The sequence below is a fragment of the Pongo pygmaeus genome, chromosome 8, assembly GCF_028885625.2.
Source record: "Pongo pygmaeus isolate AG05252 chromosome 8, NHGRI_mPonPyg2-v2.0_pri, whole genome shotgun sequence".
In the NCBI taxonomy this organism is placed as follows: Eukaryota; Metazoa; Chordata; class Mammalia; order Primates; family Hominidae; genus Pongo; species Pongo pygmaeus.
The window spans coordinates 102,452,256-102,478,046 of record NC_072381.2 but is presented as its reverse complement, the minus strand read 5'-3'; the positions used below and the strand labels follow the sequence as shown (position 1 = coordinate 102,478,046).

The following is a 25,791-nucleotide window of genomic DNA, read 5'->3' as shown; positions in this document are numbered from 1 at the left end:
GGCTCTGGGTGTGTCCCTTCTGAGTCTGGGGAAGCCCATGCTCTCTCCCGGGATTCCCCTCCCCTCTGCCCCCAGGCCTCCAGCGGGAGCCTCTCACACTTCAGGCTTTTGGAAACAAAGCAGAGAAAGAGAAGTGTCTGGTGGCGGTTCCCCGCCTGCCCTGCCCCCAACGTCATCTGAGGCCCATGCAGGGGCATGCAAGCCACCTGCTTGCGGGTGGAGAGGGACAGATGCAGGGGGAAAAACACACTTGACTGTCTCAAAAGTTATCATGCAACAGTCAATCTGTTGGTGAAAAATGCTGCCCCACCAGCCGGATGCTCTGGGTTTCAGGGCACGTTGGCGGCGAGGGGACGCAGAGTCCCACAGAGCCAGGTGGTTCAGTTGGCGTGGGCACCCCACTCTTTTCTTCAGCAGATGGGGCCAGGCAGGGTGGGGGTACAGGGAGAGAGGGTGTTGTCTGCCAATTGTAGAGTGTGTTGCTGCCTGTGTGGGCTCTGCCCAGTTGGCACAGGCTCCCCTCCCCCTGATACTGGCCGGTCCCCCGGTTCTGTCCCTTGGACACGTGCCTTCAGGGCCCAAAGAGGCCAGGGCACGTGCGCCAGCAGCTCAAGCCAGCCTGTGCTGCCTGCTGCTGGGCCTGGCTCCCTGGAGCCTGACTGGAGCGGAGACATGGTGCTCGGGTGCCCTGTGGCCTTCCGCCCTGGCAGGCAGCTTCAGAGGGTCGGGGGTTGCAAGTGCATTTTGTGGTGAGGTAAGATGCTGGGAGCCCTGAGGAGCCCATGTTGGGGAATTTGCAAAGGTGTAAGGAAATTGAGTCGGCTCAGGCCAGGCGTAGGCCTGTGTGAGGCTTGGGCATGGCTCCTGTCTTACTCCCTTGCTAATGCTGCCCTGGCAGAGGTTGCCTCTGCCCTGCCGTCGTGCCAGCTGTTTCTAGCAGCCCTTGTCCCACACCCTGTAGCTGTCCTTGTCCTTTGCTTCCCCAGGCAGCTGATGGAGAACCAGATTGGAGCAGTGGAACGCGGCGCTTTTGATGACATGAAGGAGCTGGAGCGGCTGTGAGTCCTGGCAGGGTGCGGGCCAGGAGGGCGGGGGGCTGGCACGAGAGGGAACTGGCAGGCCGAGCTGCTGCCAGGGATGAGGGGCACTCATGGGAGGGGACCCCACGCCCAGCCTGCCTCCACCAGTGGATGGAGCCAGGAGCAGCTGCAGCTGTGAAAGTGGTCACAAGGCATGGTCACAGAGAAACCTGGAGTGGGTCCCCACCCCACATTCTCCATGCAACTGTCCCTGTTTTTTTTCCCTGAAGATACGGGATGGCAAAGAATTTACATAATAATACAGAGGAAGTGAAATTTCTTCCTGTCATCTCATCCTGACATAACCGCTGTCCATTGATTTGTGTGTCCTTAAAGGAAGCTGTGCCAAGGGGACCCATCAGGGAAGCCCTGGGGGATTGGTGTCTTAGGTGCACAGGGCCACAGTACAGAAATGGGAAGGTGGAGGCCTGTCCTGATTCACATGGTTTCTTGCTGAATAGGGCTTTTAAGTTTGAAAGCGGGTCTTGATCAATTTTTGCATTTCAGTTTGGCAACGATGAAAAAAAAGAAACATGGTTGGGTGAGGTGGGGGATGGGCACTCATATTCATGGTGGTCGCCGATCTCGTCCTTCTGAAAGTGGTTTGGCTGTAGGTGTTAAGAGTCCTAAAGTTCATGCTCTTTGAACCAGAAAGTCCGTTTTATTTTAAGGAAATAATCAGAGACATGGCTAAAAATCATATGTCAGGATATTAATTGCACTTTATTATTTATTTATTTTTGAGACCAAGTCTTGCTATGTCTACCAGGCTGGAGTGCAGTGGTATGATCTCGGCTCACTGCAACCTCCACCTCCCGGGTTCAAGCGATTCCCCTGCCTTAGCCTCCCGAGTAGCTGAGACTACAGGTTCATGCCACCACGTCTGGCTAATTGTTTTTGTATTTTTAGTAGAGATGGGGTTTCACCATGTTGGCCAGGCTGATCTTGAACCCCTGACCTCAGGTGATCCACCTGCCTCGGCCTCCTAAAGTGCTAGGATTACAGGCGTGAGCCACTGCACCCAGCCATTGCACATTATTTAAATAGAAAAAAATTGGAAACCCATTCTAGTGGATACATAGGAAATAAAATCACATTTCTGAAGAACAGTTAAGGCCATGGGAATATGCTCGCAATATAATGTTAAATGGAAAAGATAAAAAATGACAATAGTATTACTAAAACAATTTGACTGTGATAGAATACGGGAGGAAGAAGACAACTGGAACCACTAACTCTCATTATAGTGAGTGGTGGATTATAGATAACTTTATTTTTATTCTTTGTGTTTTTCTCTTTTAATGGATTTTCTTATGACAAGTTTATTATTATGATTATAGCTACCACCACTCTATGCCAGGCACCTGGGGAAGCTCTTTGCCTTATATTATCTCATTTAATCCTTAAAATAACACTGCTGTAAGTAGTATTTCACAGATGAGAAAGAGAGGTACACAGAGATTAAGTCACTTGTCCCCAGTTGTACAGAAGAGGGGATTAGAACCCGGATCATTTTGCCTTCAAAGTCTGAGCTCTTAATGAAGATGACTTGGTACCTCACCTTTCTTTTTCTGAGACAGAGTTTCACTCTTGCCCAGGCTGGAGTGCAATGGCGTGATCTTGACTCACTGCAATCTCCGCCTCTTGGATTCAAGCAATTCTCCTACCTCAGCCTCCTGAGTAGCTGGGATTACAGGCGCCAGCCACCACGCCCAGCTAATTTTTTGTATTTTTAGTAGAGACTGGGTTTCACCATGTTGGGCAGGCTGGTCTTGAACTCCTGACCTCAGGTGATCCGCCTGCCTTGGCCTCCCAAAGTGCTGGGATTACAGGCCTGAGCCACCATGCCCGGCTCTTTCATTTTTATATTAAAGAAAATAGGATATTAAAAGGAAAAGAATCCAATTGCCTCGTTGCCCTCCTACAGCCTGGAAGAAAGCAAGGCAATCTTTCTTTTGTGCTCCTCATCCAGGCCTAAAACGAAATGATAAGAAGCCCACAGCTAGATCAGATGTCGAATGCTGCATTTGTTTTCTTTAAAAGACTTAGAATAAAATACATGTTAATGACCTGGCTATGAGGGGCTGATTTGGACCTGACCCAACCTGGCTCCACCTCTGGTGCTGGGAAGGAGGGGAAGAGGGAAAGGGTCTGGGGGGTCGAGACATGACCCCAGTGGGTGAGTGGCGACTTAAGCCCTGCAGGCACCTTCCTGAATGGTCAGTTCAATGGCCACCCCCTGAGTTGTTGGAGACCAGTGGTGCATCAGTTAATCGTAAAAGGTGATTAAAGCGCAGAGTCATTAAAAACCACACATACCAGCCAGGCGCGGTGGCTCATGCCTGTAATCCCAGCACTTTGGGAGGCCAAGAGGGGGTGGATCACTTGAGGTCAGGAGTTCGAGACCAGCCTGGCCAACATGGTGAAACCCTGCCTCTACTAAAAATATGAAAATTAGCCAGGCACAGTGGTACGTGCCTGTAATCCCAGCTACTCCAGAGGCTCAGGCAGGAGAATCACCTGAACCCGGGAGGCGGAGGTTGCAGTGAGCCGAGATCACGTTGCTGCAGTCCAGCCTGGGCGACGGAGCAAGACTCTGTCTCAAAAACAACAAAAACAACAACAACAACAAAACCCCACACATACCTTAGACATTTCATTTTATGTTAAAACATATAAATGTGCATTTACTGACCCCTTCTCTTTTTTTTTGGCCAAGGTTTTTCTCTTTGGTGTGAAACGCTGGGGTTCTTTCCGTGTTGTTTGCCTCGCCTAAACCACACACATATACCTTGTTTATGATTTTTGGTTTTGGTTTCTGAAAGGTAGAGTGAGATTTTCCAAAGGGCTTTGGGAGCAATCTGGGGGAGTATTCCTGATTTTTAAAATGACACCCACCCCCCTCTGCCACCATCTTTTACTTAATTCAACAGCCCTTTAATTAGCAGCTTTCCTTTCATCGAATCTTTCTAAAACATTCCACTTAGTTTTCATAGAGATGACTCTTTTTTCACTAGCATTTCATTCATTTATGTAATAGGTAATTAAATTATAGAGTTAGAATGACAAGTGCTCTGGCATAAACAGGTTTGGGAGTAGACATAACTGGTTCTTGTGAGCAGTTATAAACTCCAATGTAGATGCAACAGTGTGCAGTTGAGCTGGCCAAGAGGGATCAGGACATTGTGGCCTCAGCGGGTCTGCAGGTGGAGAGGAGTGGAGTGTGCCCAGTCACCCTGGGAGCCGGCCTGGCACCGTACCGTGGCCAGGATCGTACCATGGGAGCAGCCAGGATGGGGAGTAGAGAAAGGCAAGCTTCAGGATCCCACATCTACCATTCAGTAATGGCTTGGGCGAGTCACTTACCTCTTGGTACCCCATTCTCTAATCTTTCAAAGACGGGCAACTCAACAAAGTAAGCAAACCTATCTCGGGCACCTATGAAGAGCCAAGCCACGTGGCGAGGTGGTGGCAGGAAACCTTTGTTGGGGGTGTTTGTTGGGAATCGGGAGGGTGAGTGCACGAATGCAAAGTGCTGTTGTCATTTCCAAGAGAAAGAGGCCCACCTTTACGCTCTGCTTTCCTGCCTGTGATGAGCTCATGCCCCTAATGCGTTTGCCCCATGCCTGGCACATAGTAAGGGCTGATTATGACGGTGGCCACGACTACTGTTAATTCTCAGTAACCTTCATGTCCCTCGCCATGTGGAGTCCCTTCTTTAGTGTCCTTTAATTTTCCATTTTAAACTAGGCATTGAATCCCTTTTTCCTCCTAAATAATTTTCAGAAGCGGAAGCCAAAAAAATGAGAGTGTCTTGGGGGAAAACAAAACAAAACCAGTGGTTATCAGGCAGTGTAAACACAGGATTAATTTACTGGACCAAGGATAAAGAATTTGGAGCTATCTGATGTCTACTCCTGTTGCTTTAAGGATTGTATTGATGTTCCGCCACCCCCCCAAGGCAGTGAAGTGTTTCCCTAGGAGCCTGCCCTTAAAAGTAAACTTCCAATGGGTCTCCAAACGTTGACTTAATTGTCTGTACCATGGGGAACACGGCGGTGCCCAATGTGGTGGCAGTGGCCTTTCTCACATATTAGATGAAAGATGACCTTCTAGGAGGTAACACAGACCAATTACTATTGGCTACATGGAAGTAAGGTTTTCCCCTTCCCTCTGGAAGTAAGCTTTTGGCTGAGATGGTTTATCATGCAGTTGTCTCTTGGTATCCATGGGGGATTGGTTCTAAGACCCCTCAGACACCTCTGGGGCTACAGGCCTGAGCTACCATGCCCAGCTAATTTTTTTGTATTTTTTATAGAGATGAGGTTTCTCTTTGTTATTTCTCTTTGTTACCCAGGCAAATCTGAAGCCCCTGGCCTCAAGCAATCCTCTCATTCAGCCTCCCCAAGTGTTGGGATTACAGGCAGGAGCCATTTGACATGCTTTTTTTTTTTTTTTTTTTTTTTTCTGAGATAGAGTCTCACTCTGTTGCCCAAGCTGGAGTGCAGTGGCGTGATCTCAGCTTACTGCACCACCTCCCCGTTTCAAGTGATTCTCCCACCTCAGCCTCCCGAGTTGCTGGGATTACAGGTGCATGCCATCATGCCTGGCTGTGCATGCATTTTTATTAATGATAAAAATAATCAATAAAACTATTTTCATTTTTTTTTTTTTTTTGAGACGGAGTTTCGCTCTGTCACCCAGGCTAGAGTGCAGTGGCGCAATCTTGGCTCACTGCAACCTCCGTCTCCTGAGTTCAAGCGATTCTCCTGCCTCAGCCTCCCGAGTAGCTGGGATTACAGGTGCCTGCCACCACGCCTGGCTAATTTTTGTATTTTTAGTAGAGAGGGGGTTTCACCATGTTGGCCAGGCTGGCCTCGAACTCCTGACCTCAGATGATCCACCCGCTTTGGCCTCCCAAAGTGCTGGGATTACAGTTGTGAGCCACTGTGCCCAGCTGCTATTTTCATTTTGAAAAAAGACCCAAAGCAAACAATAAAAAGAAAGTGAAACCTCTGTTGAGCCAAATGTGGATGAAATCAGGGCTGTGTGGCCATTAGCGTACGTCTCCCATTTCAAGTGTAGTCAGGTTTCTAACTCACAAAGGGAGACAGCATTGGAATCAGTGCCTTAGAAACCACACAGGGCTTGCAAATGTGAAGTGATGATGATGATGGCTATGGGAAGAAGTAGTGGAAGGAGAGGTGCTGGTGAGGGGCTTCCGCAGACACTCTGTTCTTATCCTCCCCTCATGCTGGGTGGTGGAATCTCCACTTTACAGATGAAGAACTGAGGCCCAGAGAAGGTAATTTCCCTGGGATGCCACATGGACCCTGATAGGATTTGAACGCTGGACCTTCTGCCTCTGAATCCATCTTGTGCTTTCTGAGAAGTCCTTTGGATTTCCTGGCCATCTAGGTGATTTCCAATTCTTCTCCTCTCTTACAGGCGACTGAACCGAAACCAGCTGCACATGTTACCGGAACTGCTGTTCCAGAACAACCAGGCTTTGTCAAGACTGTGAGTGACGCTCTGTGGCCAGAGAGTTCTCCTTGTGGTTTTGTCTCTCACCCTGTGGGAGGCACAGTGTTCGTTCGGTGGGGCCTGGATGTTCCCATGATCCTGACCCTGTGCTCCTCCCCTGGCAGGAATGGTCCAGGGCATCAAAGGCCAGGCCCTTTCTGTAGGAAGGTGCTGTGCAGGGTATTTCTCCATGGCAAGCACTTGGAAGAACCCGCAGTTCATCCAGATTTGTGAGCTGCCGCCGACGGTGTGGGTACAAGGGTGTTCTGCAGGCAGGCATGCTTGTGGACGGTGATGCCAGCCTTTACAGGGGCTCATTCTTACCCATCTCACTGCTCCTTTGGTAACCTGCCTGGAGCTAAATATTTACTCATTCAACTAAGCCCTTCTTGAACCTATTTCTATTTTCAGCTCTTTCTACCTTTTAGGGTCATGAGGTCTGTAAGGTTATTAACCGTGGTATAAGATCATATTTTTATTTACTGTCAATGTACTTTCAAGTTTGAAGGATAGTTGCTAATTCTGCTGCACCATGATTTGCCACATGTGTCTGTAATTTTTCTACCATATATTTCATTTTATGGGAATTGGGTTGGACAAGACCTTTGAGATTATCTAAGGAATCTCTTCTGCAGCTCCTTAGCATATGGTCCCGCAGTCTTTGCTTGGCTACCTCTAGTGTTGGGGAGCTCACCACCTCTGCAGACAATCAACTCTATCACTGGACAAATAAGTAAATTAGAAAATTTTTAACTTTGGGCCCTAAATCTGCTCTCCAGTAACTTATATATTTCTTAGTTTTGCTTTCCGTAACTACCTAGTTTTTGAAGAGCTGTCAGGTTTTTGAATTTTGAGTTGGGATGTTTTTTACTTCCCTTAATTGTTGTCATTAATAACCTTAAGAACCACCGGCAGGGCCTTCTGCATGCCTGGCACGGCACTACTGGTTCGTCCCTGAAGGAGCTTATGGGTCAGCACCTAGGTAGAGAAAGGGATAATAAGCAATGTAGGTAAGACTGAGGGGTGTGGGTTGGGTGGTAGTGGCACCCTAGGGTTACCTGAGTGCTAAGGGGTCTGACCATGGGCTCCTAGAGTCTGGGGCTTGACTTTGTCTCCTCTGATTAAACACAGCTAGTTCTTTCTGCCTCTGCCATGATTTCTAGACCTCTCTCTAAGCCCAGTGATCTCCAGAATTTGTTGTTGATCTTACCTTCAAACTTTTATTTATTTATTTTTGAGATGAGATGTTGCTCTGTCACCCAGGCCGAATACAGTGGCACGATCTTGGCTCACTGCAGCCTCAACCTTCTGGGCTCAAGTGATCTTCCCACCTCAGCCTCCAGAGTAGCTGGGACTACAGGTATGCACTACCATGCCTGGCTACTTTTTAAATTTTTTGTAGAGACGGGGTTTTGCCATGTTGCCCAGGCTGGTTTCAAACTCCTAGGCTCAAGCGATCCACCAGCCTCAGCATTCCAAAGTGCTGGGATTACAGGCGTGAACCACTGCACCTGGCCAAGCTTTTGTCTTTACAATGGAACTCTAATTTTCAGTCTGTTGGAATGGTCTTTCTGGTCACTTCCTGTTGCTTCCTCCTCCTGGCCTGGAGACCACTCCACAGTGACCTTTAGTGATGATCTCTTTTGCTGGTCTTTGCCACCACCCTTGGGCTTGAGTTAGGCCTTCTCCTCCAGTTTTCCTGCAACTGATAGGTTGGCCAATCCATTCTGTGCCAGGCATACACAGTGGGTGCTTAATTTTTCCCTACTTGATTGTGAAAGGCAGAAGATTCTTCCCAGCAGGTGCCTCCATGGTAATGTCTGTTGAACCTGTGGGCCATGCACTGGTCTGTGTGGTCCATGCTGTTGCTGGCCACATGCAAGCAGCTGGCCTCGCCCTGCCTTGGCCCCAGCAGCTCCTGTTTTCTCTCTGCTGTTCTTTCTCTGCTGAATTGCAAGTGTTATCACAGCTCTGCCTTTCTGCAAAAATTCTTCTTGAATGTCTTTTCTCTTGGTCTCAATTGTGCAATTCTTTTCCCCTCCTACATCCTCTTAACCTTTCAAGCTTTTGCCCTTGCTCTCCTGGCATGATTTGCCTACTTGGGTCCCTTCTCCTTCCCATAGTGATCCGTTGCCCTCCACCTTGCTGGGATCAAGGCATATGTACACTGTACAGTTGCCATCAAGCTCTGGGTGCCCACTTTCACTCTCCCTCATTGATTTTAAAATCTCCAAGACCCATCATGTAAATCTGAGTCCACCAGCTTCCAGCCCTTTACTTGAGATCATCTCCAGCCATATTCATTTTTAGCGGGGAGCTGACTTCTTTAGTCATAACCTTCCACCAGCCCTTGGGGGTAAAGGTTAGCTCTGCCGGGGACTCCCTCCGTCCTTTACTCGAGTCCACCCTTCTCTTTAGATATTGGTGCTTTGCACACCCCTGTGTTCCTTCCTGAGGAAAGTGACAACTTGGCTGCCTCCTTGGCCTGTGTCTGGGAAACCTGGATCCCCCCTGGAATGGAAGGTGGCCTGGGAAGCAGAAAGTCAAGGGTCAGGTGGTCCTGGGCTTTTCAAGGCATAACTTTGGGTGGTTTAATTGCTCAGAGCCCATTTCTCTTACCCATACATGGTAGGGCTAGTAGGAGTCTGAACTGGGACTGTGCATGTAACATAACCAAGCCTGCAGCTTGCCTTCAGTGGATGTTCATTCGTCATGCCCCTGATAACTCAGGGTGAGCAAATAGCCCGTCGGTGAAGCAGGTGCTCCTGTGCTTGATGTCTTGTCTGACACATGTGGCCGTGAGGTAAGCAATGTCTCCCAGTGTTACTGCCAGCAAGACAGGTTGGAAAGAGGAAGTGACTTCCTGAGAGTCTGGATGAAGCCCTCTGACTCCTAGCCCCGCCTTCTTCATGGTTTCATATTTTACAGGAGTCCTAGAGGAAAGGACATCTATATTTTAATGAGTATTAAATAGCCAGATTCTATAATCAAAGGCTGGCACAAGAAGATTAAATCAAGGAGCAAAAAGCCATTGCAGAGGACAGCAGTCTGTGTGACACCTGCTCTTGGCACCCTATGGGGCTGGGAGGCAGAGGCCTCTAGACACATTGGGTGTCCTCATTGCAGTGGTCCCAGGCCAGCGGCTTTCGGGAAGGGGCTGGTTGGCAGCCAACAGAGGGACTTCCAGAAGGGCAGTGGAAGTCTTGGTAGCCCTTTGCGGGTGTTTCTAGGCTCTAGAGCCAGAACTTCTCCCTAACACTTACTGTCTTTTCTTTCCAGGCATCAGGTCCTTTACTCTTAGCAGGAAACATTTCTCATCCAGGAGCACAGCAAGATTTGGGTGAAGGCAGACTTTTCTTTAGCTCTCCCCTTGAGATTTCTTAACCTCATCTGTAAGCAAGGCATGCAAACCGAGAGGACTCCTGCAGGGCTCTTGGAGGACTCCCAGGCAGTGTGCCCTGCTTAGTTTGCACTGAGGCCACGACATTTGGTGGCCACCGGGTCACATCTCAAAACGGGCACTGTCTGGGGGAAATGATTCAACAAACCTTATTCATCTGGTTGTTCGTCCCTGGTGTCTGGGCTTACCGGGTTCTTCACCTTGGAGATGGTTATAGGGAAGGATAGAGGAGCAAGTGTTCAAAGATCTACTTGTTAATATTCTTCTACTATTACTGTGTACACATCCGCCCTGCCCCATTCTATTGACCTGAGCACCTGGCATTCTAAAGTATCTCTGTTAACTCCCCCAGTTGGTCTGGCCGAGGAGTACTCGGCACGCTTGGTTCCAGAAACAGAATACCCTGCCGGCTGGTGATGGTAAAGGTGGAGGTGGGGTTTTGTGGGGGCACAGCTGGCAGGCTCCCAGGCTCCCAGAGCAGGAGGTGAGATCCAGCTGGCCCTCTCAGGGACCCGCACTGAGATGTGAGGGCCATTTCTAGTTATTTCTGAATATCTGCCTTATTGTTCTGCTCTTCCCTGCAAACCAGTGTTCTGGGCTCATCAGCAGCATCTCGGTTCCATCACGACTCAGGTCAGCCATGGTGCCAATTTGCCTCCTACTTCCTGTGACCTCGGAGCTCAGATCCACACAGTGTCTCAGGCCCCAATTCCGGGTTTCTGGGAGGGAGAATCTGATTGGCCCATCTTAGGTCAAGGGGTCACACCAGGCCAGTGAGCTGTTGGCAGGGATTGTGGGATCCGCTGGTGCAGTGACACTATGGTGCCCACCCTATCTCGGGAGCTGGAGATATTCTAAGGGACCTATTCCCTTAGAAGGCAGTGCCTGGCATTCCTGGTCTCTCACTTGTTGACCTCCCCTTTGCTTTGGAGGGATCTGTTACTAATTCTTCCCATCTGGAGCAAATTATGGACTTTCATGCACAGGCTGTTATGCTAAATCAGCATGAAAATAGGTTTGAGAGAGACCAAATGTGCTGGGTAAGGCGTGGTCACCAAGTCTGTAGGTGGTGGCGCAGCCCACATTTCAGTTGATTTTGTCTGTGTGGCCTCCAGAAGTTAAAATCCTGTTAGGGGTTATTCTGCACTAATATTTCCCCTGCTGTGGGGTTAGTCTGTCCATTTCTTTCCTACGCAGGACCTGTGGCTCAGAGAGGTGATTTGCCTTGGACCACAGAGCAGCTTGATGATAGGGTTGGAATTAGACACCAGGCCTTCTAGGGGCCCTGAAGAGCCTGAAAATGGTCTTAAACCTTGACCTAGGAATCTCATGTTTGGGGATCTGCCCTAAAGAAATAATAAAACATGAGCACAGACATGTTCATTGCTGTATTATTTAGGATACTGAAATATAGAATAATGAAAAGAATATGGAAATAACATATATGTCCAACATTGGGGGCATGATGAAGTAAATGATGATGTATCTACTTGATGGAATATTTATACCATCATCAGAAATGGCCTTTGTGAAAGATGTCAAGTAATGCAGATAAATGTGTTTGATATCAAAAGCCAGGATTCCAAACTGCATTGACAATGTGACCACTCGATAAATCACTCTAAATAATGCATGAAAACATACCTGGAAAATGCCAACAGGGATTGTCTGTGGGTGGCTTTTTTCTCTCCTGTGGCCCAGATGTTCTCTAAGAAGCATGTGTTATGTTTACGGTAGGAAACCTCCCAGTTTTTAAATAAGAAGTGAAAAGCCTCTGTTGTCTGAGGTGAAGCAAATGCCTGTGATACGATGTTGCAGCGCTTCCATTAACCCAGCCTGTTTGCTCTTCTGTGAGATATAGATAGTAAAGGCTGGCTGCCTCATGGGGCTGATGTGACAATTAAAGAGAGCTGTGACAATCTCTTGTGTCAGACATGAACACTGTGGCACACAGGAGGTGCCCAGGAAATGTCAGATGAGTCCACATCAGGGCTACTTTGGAGGGGGGTGCAGCCCCGGCGTGACCTGCACCTGGACCTGTGTCCCATATTGATGTTGGCTTCCCCTGTCCCTTGTGCCAACTCAACCTTACCACTCTTAACTCACAGCCATCCCCTCAATTTGCAGGGACCTTTCCCCAACAGGGTTTTTTTTTTTTTTTTTTTTTTTTTTCTCAAGGAGCTTAGGTGTCCCTGCAGAGACACTCTGAGGAGGCTGTGGAGGGAGGCTGGCGTATGGTGGGCAGGAGGGCCGTGGCCTTGGCACAGTCAGTGCTCGGGCTGAGGATGTGGGAGATATGCTTTCTGTCCTCTTGGGCACTTTCCTGAGCAGGCTGGGGAGAGCAAACATGGAGCAAGTAGGTGATGCTGCCCTGGAGGCATTTCTTGGTACCCTGAAATTACAGATGTATTCTGTACTTCCTCAGGGATGCCCCCATTGAGGGTGGGCTGGAGTTTCTGCACAGCAGCACTCACACCTCTTCAGAAGAGAGCACACCCCCTTCCCCCACCCCACTGCAGAAGTGAACCTGCCCCATGACATCCTTCACTGCCTCACTCTCCCAGGGCCTCATGAAAGGTCTCAGGGACTGCAGTAATCACAGTAACGGTTAGAAAGAATGGGAGGTTGTTGTATGCCAGGCTTATGCTGAGAAACTTACAAATATACCTGATTTCATCATCAGAACATCTCTACAAGGTCAGCACTTTCCGAATTTTACAGATAAAGAAATGCAAGCTCAGCAGGTTTGTGACACACCCAAGGGGCTAAGCCAAATGTGAACCCCAGTCTGTCTGACAGTAAAGCTCATCCTTACATACCACCCCTCGCCTGCCTCACCCACCCACCTCCTCCACCCATCCACCCATCTGTCCATCCACCTAGTTATCAACCACTGCCCTTCACCTCCCATCTACTCTCCCACCATCTACCAACCCATCAGTCAACCCACCCATCTCTCTCCCTACTCCTGACCCATCCCTCCATCCCCCATCCCCTCCCATCCATTCTCCCATCCAGCACTCCCCACCCACTCACCACCTGCCTATCCATCCACTCTCCCACCCCCACCCATCAACCCTCCCCCTCCCCCCCACGTACGCATCTACCAACCCACCTATAAACCCAGACACCCTTCTATCTCCCAACTCCTCCCCACCTTCCTCCACCCCTGTATTCACTCCTGCTCACCTTCCATCTGCTACTCACCCACCCACTGATCCAATAGTTCCTGAGGGCCTCCTGTGGGCCAGGCTCTGTGTTGGGTACTGTGAACCCTTGGAGTGATGTCTATGTAAGATGGATGAGTGTGGCCCTGCCTCTTAGGAGGTGACAGGTCTATCATCAGTGCTCTTTGAGAGCAGCCTGCCGCCCTCTGACCTATCAGCAGGTTGGAGCGGGTGGGAGCAGGTGCTGCACTGGCTGGACCTATATCTCCTGCCAGCGGTGGGGCAGGTATACCCTGGTGGCGGGTTGCCTGGGTTTGGAGGTTGGCTCCATCACCTGACAGTGAACCCTCAGAGGATGTGGAGATGTTGTTTTCATGGACGTATACAGATGTTAAGTTGAGGGTTAGAGGGATATGCTGGAAACCTGATTGCTTCTTACAGCAGCAAAACTCAGTCTTCACCAGGTTCAGGTGGGGAGCAGGGTGTCCGCCCGCCCACCACGCATGCCACCTCCTTGGCCTCCGATCTGGGGAGGATCTCTGCTGCCGTGCGGTTCTGCTCTTGCTGATCCCCTCGTCATCCAGAAGCCGCTTCTGGAAACCCAGTTCCTCTGGGCTTCCTTTTAGCCTTGAAACCAATATGTGTCCCGACAAGATTGACCTTTTGTGTCTCTGCTGGGCCTGGAAGGGGTGGGGGTGGGTGATTAAGGGCAGCCCAGGGCATTTATTTCCCCTTATTTATATCCCTGCTGTAAGGACCACCATAACTCATTAACAGGGCCCTGGTGGTTGGAGAGGCGTGGATGTGAGATTCACAGGAGCCCTGTTGAAGAATGCCTGACCCTATCGACCCTGTCTCAAGCTGGGTTTAATTAAACTGTCAGCACTGGTCAGAAGAACAAAGCTTCCCTTCCCGTCTCGGTCCCCAGCCCCCATCAGAGGCAGGAGGGCATTCTCTGCTGAAATGAAGAGCTGTTAAAAATGGATCTGTCTTGCCTCTTAGGGAAATTACCCAAAGCAAGAAGGTGACCTCGCTATTGTGACGCATCCATGCCAGGCAGCAGAGCTGCAGAACTGAGCCAGCCATGCCCCGAGACACCAGCACACGAGAACGGGGCTCCCAGCCGCCCCTCCCCAGCCAGAGCCTCCTTCCTGCCAGAGTCCCCTGGGGACTCCTTAAGATGGCCATCCATCACTCCTTAGACTTCCCTTTCCCAGAAAGGAATTTCACTAGCTTTGTCCTTCAAGATATTGAGATGTTCCTGGCATTAATGGTAAAAAGGAGGTTCCTTGGTTAGACAATTTGGGGAAGAGCTGGACCAAGCAGAGTCTTTCGTCAAGGACTATTCAGCCCATTTAACACGTGTGCGCCGTACAGCTCCCAGGGCAGATGTGGAATGTTGCGTCTCCCAAACATGTCTGACTGTGAATCTCAAAAAATTTATTTTTTCAGGGAATACCTTTTAACATCAGCCTAGTATTAAGTAGCTTGCGGAAGTCTCAGACAGTAAGAATCAGAGCTGAGATTCCAACCCAGGCCCACCTGACCCCAAACCCACATACTTACCTTCAAACTGTCAGTCCTTGAACTAGAGTATGATTAAGAGTTGTCTCAGTGGGGAGTTTATTAAAATTCAGATTCCCAGGGTCACACTCAGAGATTCTGAGTCAGTCAGTGTGGAAGGACCCAAGAATCTGCATCATCAACCCCTCTTTATCTGGCTCATGCTTGAGAAGCCTTGCTCCCCATCAGGCATGGTGAGTCTCAGGAGGGGCTTCCTGTTGGGTAGAGCTCCTCTTTGCTTCTGCCCCGCCCGGTTCCATGTGAGAGCCATGCTAAGTAAGCGAAGACCCCAAGTACAGACGCTTCACCTCCTGCAGCCACACAGAGAACAATTTGGGGATTATGAGTTGGCAATTATGGAGCACTCTGGATTCTCGAAGTGCTTTCCAATCATTAAATCTGCGCCTGCTGTCAAGGCTCAAGTGAAAGAGGCGAGCGTCCCACTGGGCTGGCACGGGAGTCTCCGGGAAGAGGGCGGCCGGCCTCAGATTGACATCCGCTCGCCAGAGCGGGCTGATGCGCCCAGCATGGATGAATGTCCTAGACACAGCCCTGATGCCTGGCTGTGGGCTTTGAATCCAGCTCTGCCCCTGCTGGCTAAGAACCACACAGGGTTTTACAAATTTGGACAGCCAAGGGAGCCCAGGGCCTGAAGGAAGTCCACGGGGGGCGGGGGTGGCGAGCGGTCAGTGGGTCATCCCGAGAGAATGCCCGGCAAACGCGGGGTGCCCTGCACTTACAGGGCCTCAAAGCATGAAAAGCCACTGGTCCTCTCCTACAGCATTACAAAAATCTGTGTGAGACAAACGGAATTCGTAACCATTGAGAAGATTCTGAATAGAGAGGCGTGCGTGCTGGAGCGGGCTCTTGTGAATAACTTTCAGGGAGGTGAGGATTTTAGAAAAATCATTTCAAAAGTTATACAAATATTATTTGTCAATTAAAACATATTAAAAATAAAATTTCTTTGAAAAAATACGATTTTAAAATAAAAATTATGAAAATAATTTTGCTAGAGAGTGAACATTTGAAAAATAGCGAAAAGCAAAGAATGATAGGAGATAAGGGATTTAGTTTTCTAGTTAAATAAGGCATTTAAAGGTGATTGAGCTAACATGCAAAATTTTAAAAAAATAAAGTTTTAGGCCAGGCATGGTGGCTCACGCTTATAATCCCAACACTTTGGGAGGCTGAGTTGGGAGAATTGCTTGTGGCCAGGAGTTCGAGGCCAGCCTGGGCAGCATAGCAAGACCCCATCTCTACAAAAAATAAGAAAAAATAGCTAGGCGTGGTGACGTGCACCTATAGTCCCAGCTACTCAGGAGCCTGAAGTGTGAGGATCGCTTGAGCCCGGAGTTTGAGGTTATAATGAGTTATGATTGTGCCACTGCCCTCCAGTCTGGGTGACACAGTGAGACCCTGCCTCAAAAAAAAAAAAAAAAAATAAATAAATAAAAGCTTAGTACCAAAGCAATATGTAATTATCATAATGATAGTTACTGTTTGTTAAGCACTCGTGTGCCAAAAACTTTATGTGCATTTTCTCATTTTAATTGTCATGGTCCTATGCAATGGGTGCTATTATTTTCCCATTTTTATAGGCAGGAGAATTGAGGCGCAGGTTAAGTAAACTGGTTGCATAGCTAGTTGTTGGCAGACCCAGGCTTGGAGTACAGGGAGTGCCACCCCAGAGGGTGTACTCTTTCTTCTTCACCATGCTGTACACCCTTTTCATTGTAGAAAATGGGAGAAAATAGAGAAACAGCAAGAAGAAAGAGACTGCTCATGAGTCTTCTGGGAAGGTGGGTTTCAAGGTATTGAAGGGTATGGGAGACACAGAAGGGTGAAGAGGAAGAATTGGACTCCAGTGGAAGGAGCAGCTGTGCAGACACAGGGGTGGGAATGCAGTTCCCTGTGAGCAGGGGCCCCACAGTTCTAGAGTGTTGTGTGAGCTCAGCCTGGAAGGAAGTGTAGGTGGGCTCTAGACCTAGAAATGTTCTAGAGTGAAGAGTTTGGATGGGTGATAGGAAGAGGAAGCCATGGAGTGTTCTTGAAGAGTGGGGTGACTTAGTGGAGAGTGAGCCTCAGTCACCCCCCACAAAGGCCTCCTTCCCCTCCTCCCAGCTCTCTGAACCTGAGCCATGAACAAGAGGGAGAGATGGGCCCACCTCTGCCTCACCTGGGTCTCCCACTGATTGCCTGAAATGCCACCTTCCCATCACAGCTTCTCAGTTCCTCCCTCCCCCGCCAGAAAGAATTGGTTGTTGCCTCCCCAGTGCCCTCTTTTTTTCCTTTGTAACACTTTTTAAAAATCATGGTACAATACACATAATATTTATCATTTCAGCTATTTATAAGTGCATAATTTAGTGGCATTAAGTACATTCACAATGTTGTGTAACCATCATCACTATCTATACCCAAAATGTTTACAACATCCCCAATATAAACTCTGTACCCATTGAGCAATAGCTCCTCATCCCCCTCCCTGCAGCTCCTGGCTACTTCTCTTCTGATTCTATAACTTTGCCTGTTCTCAGTACATCACAGACATGGAATCATACGGGATTTGCCCTTCTGTGACTGGCTTATTTCACTAACATAGCACCTTTGAGGTCCATCCACGTTGCGGCACATATCAAAATGTCATTTTTTTTAATGGCTGGATAATATTCCACTGTTTGGATAGACTGCATTTTGTTGATCCATTCAGCTGTTGATGGATAGTAGGTTACCTCCACCTCTCAGTGCCCTCTTAGCAGTTGCTTGAGCCTCTGTCAGAGCCCCCACAATGCTCCTCACAGCTCTTTGCCCCACCTTCTCCACCAGATTGGACAGAAGCTCAGGCAGGAGTTGTTCTTGTTTCCCCAGCACAAGTGGGGTTAGCAGGCTGGCAACTGTGGTTTCTTTCTGGTGGCGGACACTGTCCGAAGGCTGGAAAAAGGGGCGTGACCAGAGCCACCCATTCCTTGCTGCCTGATTTCAGGGCTTGGGGCTCTATGGGTCTGTGCTGGGCTCCAGCTTCATGGATTTTGTAGACTCAGAACTTTCCAGCTGACTTCTGTTTTACTCGGCCTGTGGTTGGCCTGGACTTGTGGCCCAGAAACACGAAGCCAGTTATTTAGGGTTTAGTGCTGGCTTGCAGGATAAATAAAATCTACTGGGAGGTGTTCAGTGGAGGGGGGCTGGGGTACCTCTCTGTGGGGGTAGTCACAGAGCCCTAAAGAAGGCCCCTGTTTCCTGGGAGGCAGGGAAAGCTTGAGGAGGGAGTCAAAGGAGAAGGAGATCCAAGAGGAAGCATGGTCCTTTCAGTGGGTAGAGACGGGCATGACTTGGTGCCAGGCTGGACTCAGGGATGCGGCGATGACTTGTACATGGTAGGGTTTGACCGACTCAATTTTTGGTTAGGATAGGCCAGGACTCACCACCTCCTAGTTAGACCCTTCCCTTAAGCCGTGACCCAGGTTTGTACTTGTAATTTTTAGCCAGGCATCAGTGGATCTTGAGGAGCTCAAAGAAGTAGCAATGGGGTTCCTCAAGCTCTTTGCAGTGCTTGCCCTAAGGCAAAATGTGATCACTCCAATGTAGTCTTTGATTTGGGGCTGGAATCCTATAGTTTGGAATCAGTTTGGTGGTGCAACACTGGCTCTCTGATGCTAATGAGAAACCCTGGCTCACGGTTGATTAATCAGCTCTTGAGTAATACAAATATGGGAAGATACATTATTAATAAATATAATAGCTCAGATCTTTCAAATGTTGGGTTTGGGGTGGGGTGGGAAAAGTATCAAAAGGCATCTTTTTGGTGACATGGCCGGGAATTGCTATCTTGTGTGTTTGGGCCTGTTCCTGCCCCACCGCCTCCATCCCATGCTGTAGGGCAAGGAGCCCTGGGCTCCTCACTGCCGTAGTCTGTTTGGCCTTGGCCCCAGTGTTTATGTGGAGCATCTTGGAGAAGTCTTATCTTTGTCTCAGAGGAGCTCTAAGTGTCTCCTGCTCTTGCAGGAGCTTTGGAGTAGGGAGAAGGGGATAAAGGGAAGGTAAGGAGCTGATAACCCCATACCCAAGTCTTAATCTCTGGCTCTTTTTCCCTCAGTCTTCTCGGGTCCAGCCACATGCTGACCTTTATCTGGCCATTTGTTGGAGCTGATGAGTGGCCTGTCACGAGTGGACCCTCACATGGATCCTGCATACAAGAGTGGACTACAGCCCGGCAGAGAGGGGTCAGGCTTCTCACATCAGAATTGGGCCTGACCAGAGCCTGTTGAGGTGGATGCTCGTCTGAAAGGAAGCGCTTGCCATTTAGGAAAAGTGGACAGCATAAAAATAGGTCAGGCACAGTGGCTCACGCCTGTAATCCCAGCACTTTGGGAGGCTAAGGAGGGTGGGTCACAAGGTCAGGAGTTCGAGACCATCCTGGCCAACAGGGCGAAACCCTGTCTCTACTAATAATACAAAAATTAGCCAGGTGTGGTGGCAGGCACCTGGAGTCCCAGCTGCTTGGGAGGCTGAGGCGGGAGAATTGCTTGAACCTGGGACGCAGAGGTTGCAGTGAGCTGAGACCGCACCATTGCACTCCAGCCTGGGTGACAGAGTGAGACTGTCTCAAAATAATAATAATAATAGTAATAATAACAATAATACTGTACATCATTTAATAATAATACTGTACATGCCCCCACATACCACCCCAGCCCAGGAGCACCCCAGAGGCAGCTCTGCTGGCTCTCCCAGTTGGAAGTTAGGTTCCTTGGCATTGAGTCCTCTCTTTTCCTGCGGTGATCCTGGGTACTGATTATCTGTGGGGGTCTGGACAAGCTACCTACCCTCTCTGTGTCTATTTCCTCATCTGTAAAGTGTTGGGGGGTATTATGAAGATTGGGGGTGATATGTTGATTGTATGGAGCATATATGCAGGTATTGTGATTATGATCATCACCCAAACCATTGCAAGCGATAGAGGGGTAGGTGGACATGTCCTGTCCTGCCGCATTGCTTGGATGCAGAGGACAATTTGCTGTCCTAGAAGTTCTCACAAGTTGGTTTTGGCTCAGGGGTTGCCGGCTCCTGCTTCATCCTGGCTTCGGTGGGAGGTTGCAGGCTGGGCCTGGGAGCCTGCAGGTCACCTCCCTGCTTGTCTCTGACTTAGCGGGGCCTGCCCTCAGTTCCACTGCCTGTCTTCTCTGTGGGGGACAGAGCTCCCTTTGCATCTTGCCTCAGTGCACTCAAGATTTGGCAGGCAGCTTAGCCTGCTGCCTGAGAGCTTTACTCCTGAAGTCTCTCCTTTCTTTGGTTTATAGACTGAAAATGGGGTAGTGACTTCATACACTGGAAGAAGAATGGCTACAGCCTCTTTCTCTGAATGCATTCCCTAAGAGTTGTCTTTAAATGTAGAGTTCTTCATTAGATTAACTTGGCATGAATATTAACATGAATTAGAACTTGCTACCCTTGAATTCTTGGTCTATAACAGAGCAAGATTTGAAGAAATAAACCCCTGGATACAGTGCCTTACCTTTTTCATGAATTCTTAACTGGAATAGATCTCTGCTTAATCTAATCTTTTTTTTTTTTTGAGACAGAGTCTCACTCTGTCGCCTAGACTGGAGTGCAATGGTGCGATCTCGGCTCACTGCAACCTCCACCTCCCGAGTTCAGGAGATTCTTGTGCCTCGGCCTCCTGAGTACCTGGGACTACAGGCACCCACAAGCACACCCAGCTAATTTTTGGATTTTTAGTAGAGACGGGGTTTCGCCATGTTGGCCAGGCTGGTCTTGAACTCCTGACCTCAGGTGATCCGCCCGCCTCAGCCTCCCAAAGTGCTGGGATTACAGGTGTGAAGCCACTGCGCTCCGCCTGTTTAATCTAATCTTAACTTTAACATTGAACCTCTGAGCATCAAAAGTCCTTCCTAGAACATGCACATAGTTTCGTTACTTTGGGACTTCAGGTTATCTTGGCATTAGAAGTTCGTGGAGGCAGCAGAGGTTGTTGTACGTAAATGAAGGGTTAATGTTCATATTCACAAAGACTCTTCAGCATTCCCTGATGTATCTGCAACTCGGTTCTGCTCCACTGAAACCCAAACCCCATCCCTCCTTTTTTTCCAGTTCTAGGCTGTCCTACCTCTCATCAGCAGTGGCTTTTCTAAAATTGTGATAAAAACACATAAAGCTTACTGTCTTAACTCTTTAAGTGTCCAGTTTAATAGTGTTAAGTATGTTCACATTCATGTTAAACAGATCTCCAGAACTTTGTCATTTTGCAAAACTGAAAGTCTATTCCCCTCTCCCCACAGCCTCAGGTAGGTACCATTCTATTTTCTGTGTCTATGAATTTGACTACTTTAGATACCTCATATGAATGGAATCACATGGCATTTGTCTTTTTGTGCCTGCCTTATTTCACTTAACATCATGTCCTCAAGGTTCATCCGTGCTATAGCATGCGCCAGGACTTCTTTACATCTTAAGGCTGGATAGTATGCCATTATATGTATACCCCACATTTTGGTTATCCATTCATCTGTGATGGACAGCTGGGTTACTGCTACCTCTTGGATATTGTGAATAGTGCTGCTATGAACATGGGTATACAAGTACCTCTTTGAGACCCTGCTTTCAATTCTTTTGGATATACAACCAGAGTGGAATGACTGGATCATATGGTAGTTCTATTTTTAATTTTTTGAGTAAGTGTCATACTGCTTTCCATAGCAGCTGTACCATTTCACATTCCCACCATCAGTGCATAAGGATTCCAATTTCTCCACATCCTTGCCAACACTTGTTATTTTCTCTTTTTTTTTTTAACAGTAGCCATCTTAATGAGGTGATATGTCATCATGGTTTTGATTTGCATTTCGCTGATGATTAGTTTGCGCATCTTAGTTGTATTGAGCACAACATGATTAGTTATGTTGGTTATTTGCATATCATCTTTGGAGAAATTTGTATTCAAGTCTTTTGCCTACTATTTAATTGGGTTGCTTGATTTTTTTTGTTGTTAAGTTGCAGCAGTTCTTTGTATATTCTAGATAGTAACCCCTTATCAGAGATATGATTTGCAAATATTTTATTCCATTCCATAAGTTGCCTTTCCATTCTTTTGACTGTGTCCTTTGACAAACATGGTTTTAAGTTTGACGTAGTCTCATTTGTCTATTTTGCTTTTGTTTTCTATGCTTTTCATGTCATATCCAAGAAAGCACTGCCAAGTCCAATGTCATGAAGGTTTCCCCCTATGTTTTCTTCTAGGTGTTTTAGTTTTAGGTCTTACATTTAGGTCTTTGATCCATTTTGAATTAATTTTTGTATATGGTATCAGATAAGGGTCCAACTTCATTCTTTTGCATGGGGATATTCAGTTTTCCCAGCATCATTTGTTGAAGAGACTGTCTTTTCCTCATTAAATGATCTTGACACCCTTGTCCACATATACATGCAAGGGTTTGTTTTTGGGCTGTCTATTGTATTCCATTGGTCTATTTGTCTGTCTTTATGCCAGTACCACATTCTTTTGATTACTGTAGCTTTGTAGTAAGTTTTGAAATCGGGAGGTGTGAGTCTTCCAACTTTTTTTTTAAGAAGAGAGATCTGGTTTGGCAGTATTTATTGTGAAAGGGCCGATGACTTCAAGCTGAGGATAAGTCAAGAGTATGCTAAGAGGCCAGACATGGTGTCTCATGCCTGTAATCCCAGCACTTTGGGAGGCCCAGGTAGGAGGATTGCTTGAGTCCAGGAGTTAGAGACCAGCCAAGGACCAGAGATCAGTGAGACCCTTACTCTATAAAAACAAAAAAATTAGCTGGGTGTGGTGGTACACACCTGTAGTCCCAACTACTAGGAGGTTGGGGGACTGAAACAGGAGGATTGCTTGAGCCCAGGAGTTTGGGGATGCAGTGAACCACGAGCATGCCACTGCATTTCAACCTGCATGACTTAGTGAGAACCTGTCTAGTACAATACAATGCAATACAATACAATACAATACAATATAATACAATACAGTACAGTACAGTACAATACAGTACAATACAATACAATACAATACAATACAATACAATACAATACAATACAATACAATGCAATACAATGCAATACAGTGCACTAAGGTGGCTAAAAGAGTATAGTCTCAGTTTGAATTAATAGAGGCAAGGTGTCCTCTCAGGGGAGGGGACAGTCCTGTTCTAGTCTGTGCTGATTCAAGCATATCCAGAGAACAGTATTCAGAACCAGGATCTGTTTTATCGCATGTGCTTGTGGGGAGGTCTCTGAACATGCTTGGAGGAGGGCGGCTAACACTGGGAGCCATCTGGAAACCATTTCATATGGGATAGAGTCAAGGGGCCTGGGGCTGTTTGGTGCAAAGAAAAGAAAATGTAGAGGAACCCTGAGAGTAATTTTCAAATCTATGTGAAGGGCTGTCATGAGGACAAGGGAGCAGATTTGTTCCAGAAGGTGGGTCCAGGGGTGGAAGTGGATGTTGTTCTGCACGAGGCAGGCTTCCTAGACACGAGCTGGCTGCGGAAGGGTGGGCTGCTGTGCTTGTCACCTCATTCCTGGAAGAGTTCAGGGAGGGGCTGAATCCGCATCTGCCAGAACTGCATGCTGGAGCTGTTGTGGGGAGCCAGGGTTTGATAGCCTCGGGGTGCTTTTAGATGCAGAGCCTCCGACAAGGGAGCCATGGAGGACTTGCGAGTAGGGGAGAAGCCAATCCAAGCGGTGTTTCGGATGATTAATCTGCTCACAGACACACGCAACTGGCAGCTGGTGGGAGCCTGGAAGTCCCCTAGCCCGAGCCTCAGTGTTGGAAGCCATCCCCTCCAGCAAAGTGGTTCCAGTGAGCTGTGTAACAAAATATTTACCAGACCCCAGATTCTGGCCCACATTTCAGAGTCAAATTTGGAACAATAAAAATCGACCAATAGCTTTGGAAGTGATGTCTGATTTGTAAAGAGATACAGGAGGTTTATTCGTGGGCAAAACCAGAGGTGCCGAGGAGCCCCTTCTCCCCTGGGCTGCCCCCACCCAGCCATCGCCCGCTGAGCAATGACTCATTTCCCCCTTTGAAGTCCACGTAGTTGTCTTTGGGGCCCTCGTGTTTGTACCCCTCTGCTCCTTCAACAAAGGCCCTTCTGTCGGCCGATCGCGGAGGCCAAGCAGGGAAGGGTTAGAAAGGAAGGTATCGACTGAATACCAATAAGGAGGGGAAGTGTGTTTATGGAGAATGAGGGGCTCCAGGCAACTCGGGGGCCCACTCGTGCTGTGCAAACACAGCGGAGAATTCCCTTTGGCGGGTTTGTTTTACTAAAGGCTCTGGGGCCCAAGGAGGGTGGTGGGAGGGGAACAGGAGAGAGGGAGGAAATATTTCACAATTCGAAGTTGAAGCTTAGCCCCTTGTTGGGGAGGGGCCAGCCTGAGAGCTGCAGGGTAACAAAGAGGCAGTGTGGGTTGGTGACAGTTAGGGGAAAACACATGGCAACTAATGGGGTAGTAATGGGTAGGGAGGTAACCTGGGAAAAGCTGGTACGAGGAACGCTGGCACATAAATTCTGGTGGCGAGACACCCGCCTTGGCAGGGAGACAGGGGCCACTCTTTCACCCTCCCCATGGTCAGAGCCAGAGATGTTCCCGCTCCCAGGGACATGGTCAGGGTGAGGGACGGCGGGAAGAGGAAAAGCCATGCTGGGGTTTCATCGCCCTGCAAGGCCCCTGGAAAGACAGAGAGGAAGAGGGGAGCCTCAAGCTAAATGCCAGAAATCAGCATAAAGCAGAGGCTTCCGTTGCTGCTGCCTACCCATTCATAGTGAGGGGCAATGGGCACCTTGCTGAGACCCCGTGGTTGGACCCCCAAGGGCACCCACCTTGTAAGAGGCTTTGCCGATTTCAGGAGTCCCCAGCTGTTCAGCTGGAGCCAAGGGCCCAGTGCCCTGTGTGCACACCGACGTGCAGTGCCCTTGTAGGGGACCCAAAGATAGGGTTTTCCTATTCATCCAGGCCCCCGGAACTCTGCACGCCATTTCTAGGAGAATCCTTTGGACATGTCAGCTCTCAAAGGGGACAGTATTTATTACCTGGGGTTTTTTGGAGGAAGCCATTTAGCAGTTTGAATTTGGACTTTTACAGCTTCCATGAGGTTCCCCAAACAACAGTGGTGTCCCAGAGTTCAGAATAGTATGCTTGTTGACAGGGGTTTTGGTTCCCCATCTGTCACGGAGCAACTATTTCTTGATCAAGTTGATAATACTCTTTTCTTAGAAACCAAAACAAAAAAGCAAAGCCACTTTTTATGTATTTCCCTATCTTTGTGTGTGTCACCAGCTCTCCTCTCCACAGGGCTTAGAAAACATTTAGGAAAGAAGAGAATGGGGATGCCCCTTTTGATGGGAGCACATTGAGAGCCTCTTTCTCCTCCAAGGCTACTGGCCCTGGGATTGTGAATCCTTAATGTGATTCCTGGTTGATGTTTGCAAAGTAGCAGCTGGTCTTAGACTCCTGAGTACTTCCAGTTTCCCATGATGAGTGTCCCTCCTGAAGGTGACTGAATTCTCGAGATGGCCCCCAGCCTGCTGCCTGGCTGAGAGGCAGCCCTTCTTTCCAGCCTCACTCTCCCTGACTTGGCCGTGGGGACCCTGGGCTCTGCTTCCCTCTCCGGATGCATGGATGCATTCATTCACCTGACCAACTCATTACAAGCCTTCTGCGTGCAGTCATTTGTCTGGCACAGGGAATATCAGGAGAGATTAGATATGGTCTTGGGCTTAGGCAGAGTGTCGACTGGTGGTGCTGCGGGTTGCTGATTCTCAAGTGGGTGATGTAAGCTGTGAGAATTTGATGGCTGGTTGGCAGCCTGGCTTTTTCCCTCCTGGTTCCCATCCATGAAATGAAAAAACATTGGAATGTAAAAGGAAACAAATAGTGAAACATTGTATTTCACAGGCACAGATGCACACATATCAATTATACAGCTGTTCCAGCATAATCACCCTCCTCATCTTCCTCTGTCTCAGATATATTCAAATTTGGTCACCACACCTGGGTGTCTGAATGTCTTGTC

General features: G+C 48.4%; 1 protein-coding gene across 2 annotated transcripts in view; it reads left to right on the top strand.

Moving 5' to 3' along the window:
- The window catches only part of SLIT1 (slit guidance ligand 1), a 187,958-nt gene that overhangs the window by 21,771 nt on the left and 140,396 nt on the right, over positions 1–25,791 (top strand). For both annotated transcript variants that reach the window (XM_054435415.2, XM_063670051.1), the window contains exons 3-4: positions 987–1,058; positions 6,528–6,599. In XM_054435415.2, coding sequence (XP_054291390.2) covers positions 987–1,058; positions 6,528–6,599 — 144 coding nt within the window. The remainder of the gene's footprint in view (positions 1–986; positions 1,059–6,527; positions 6,600–25,791) is intronic.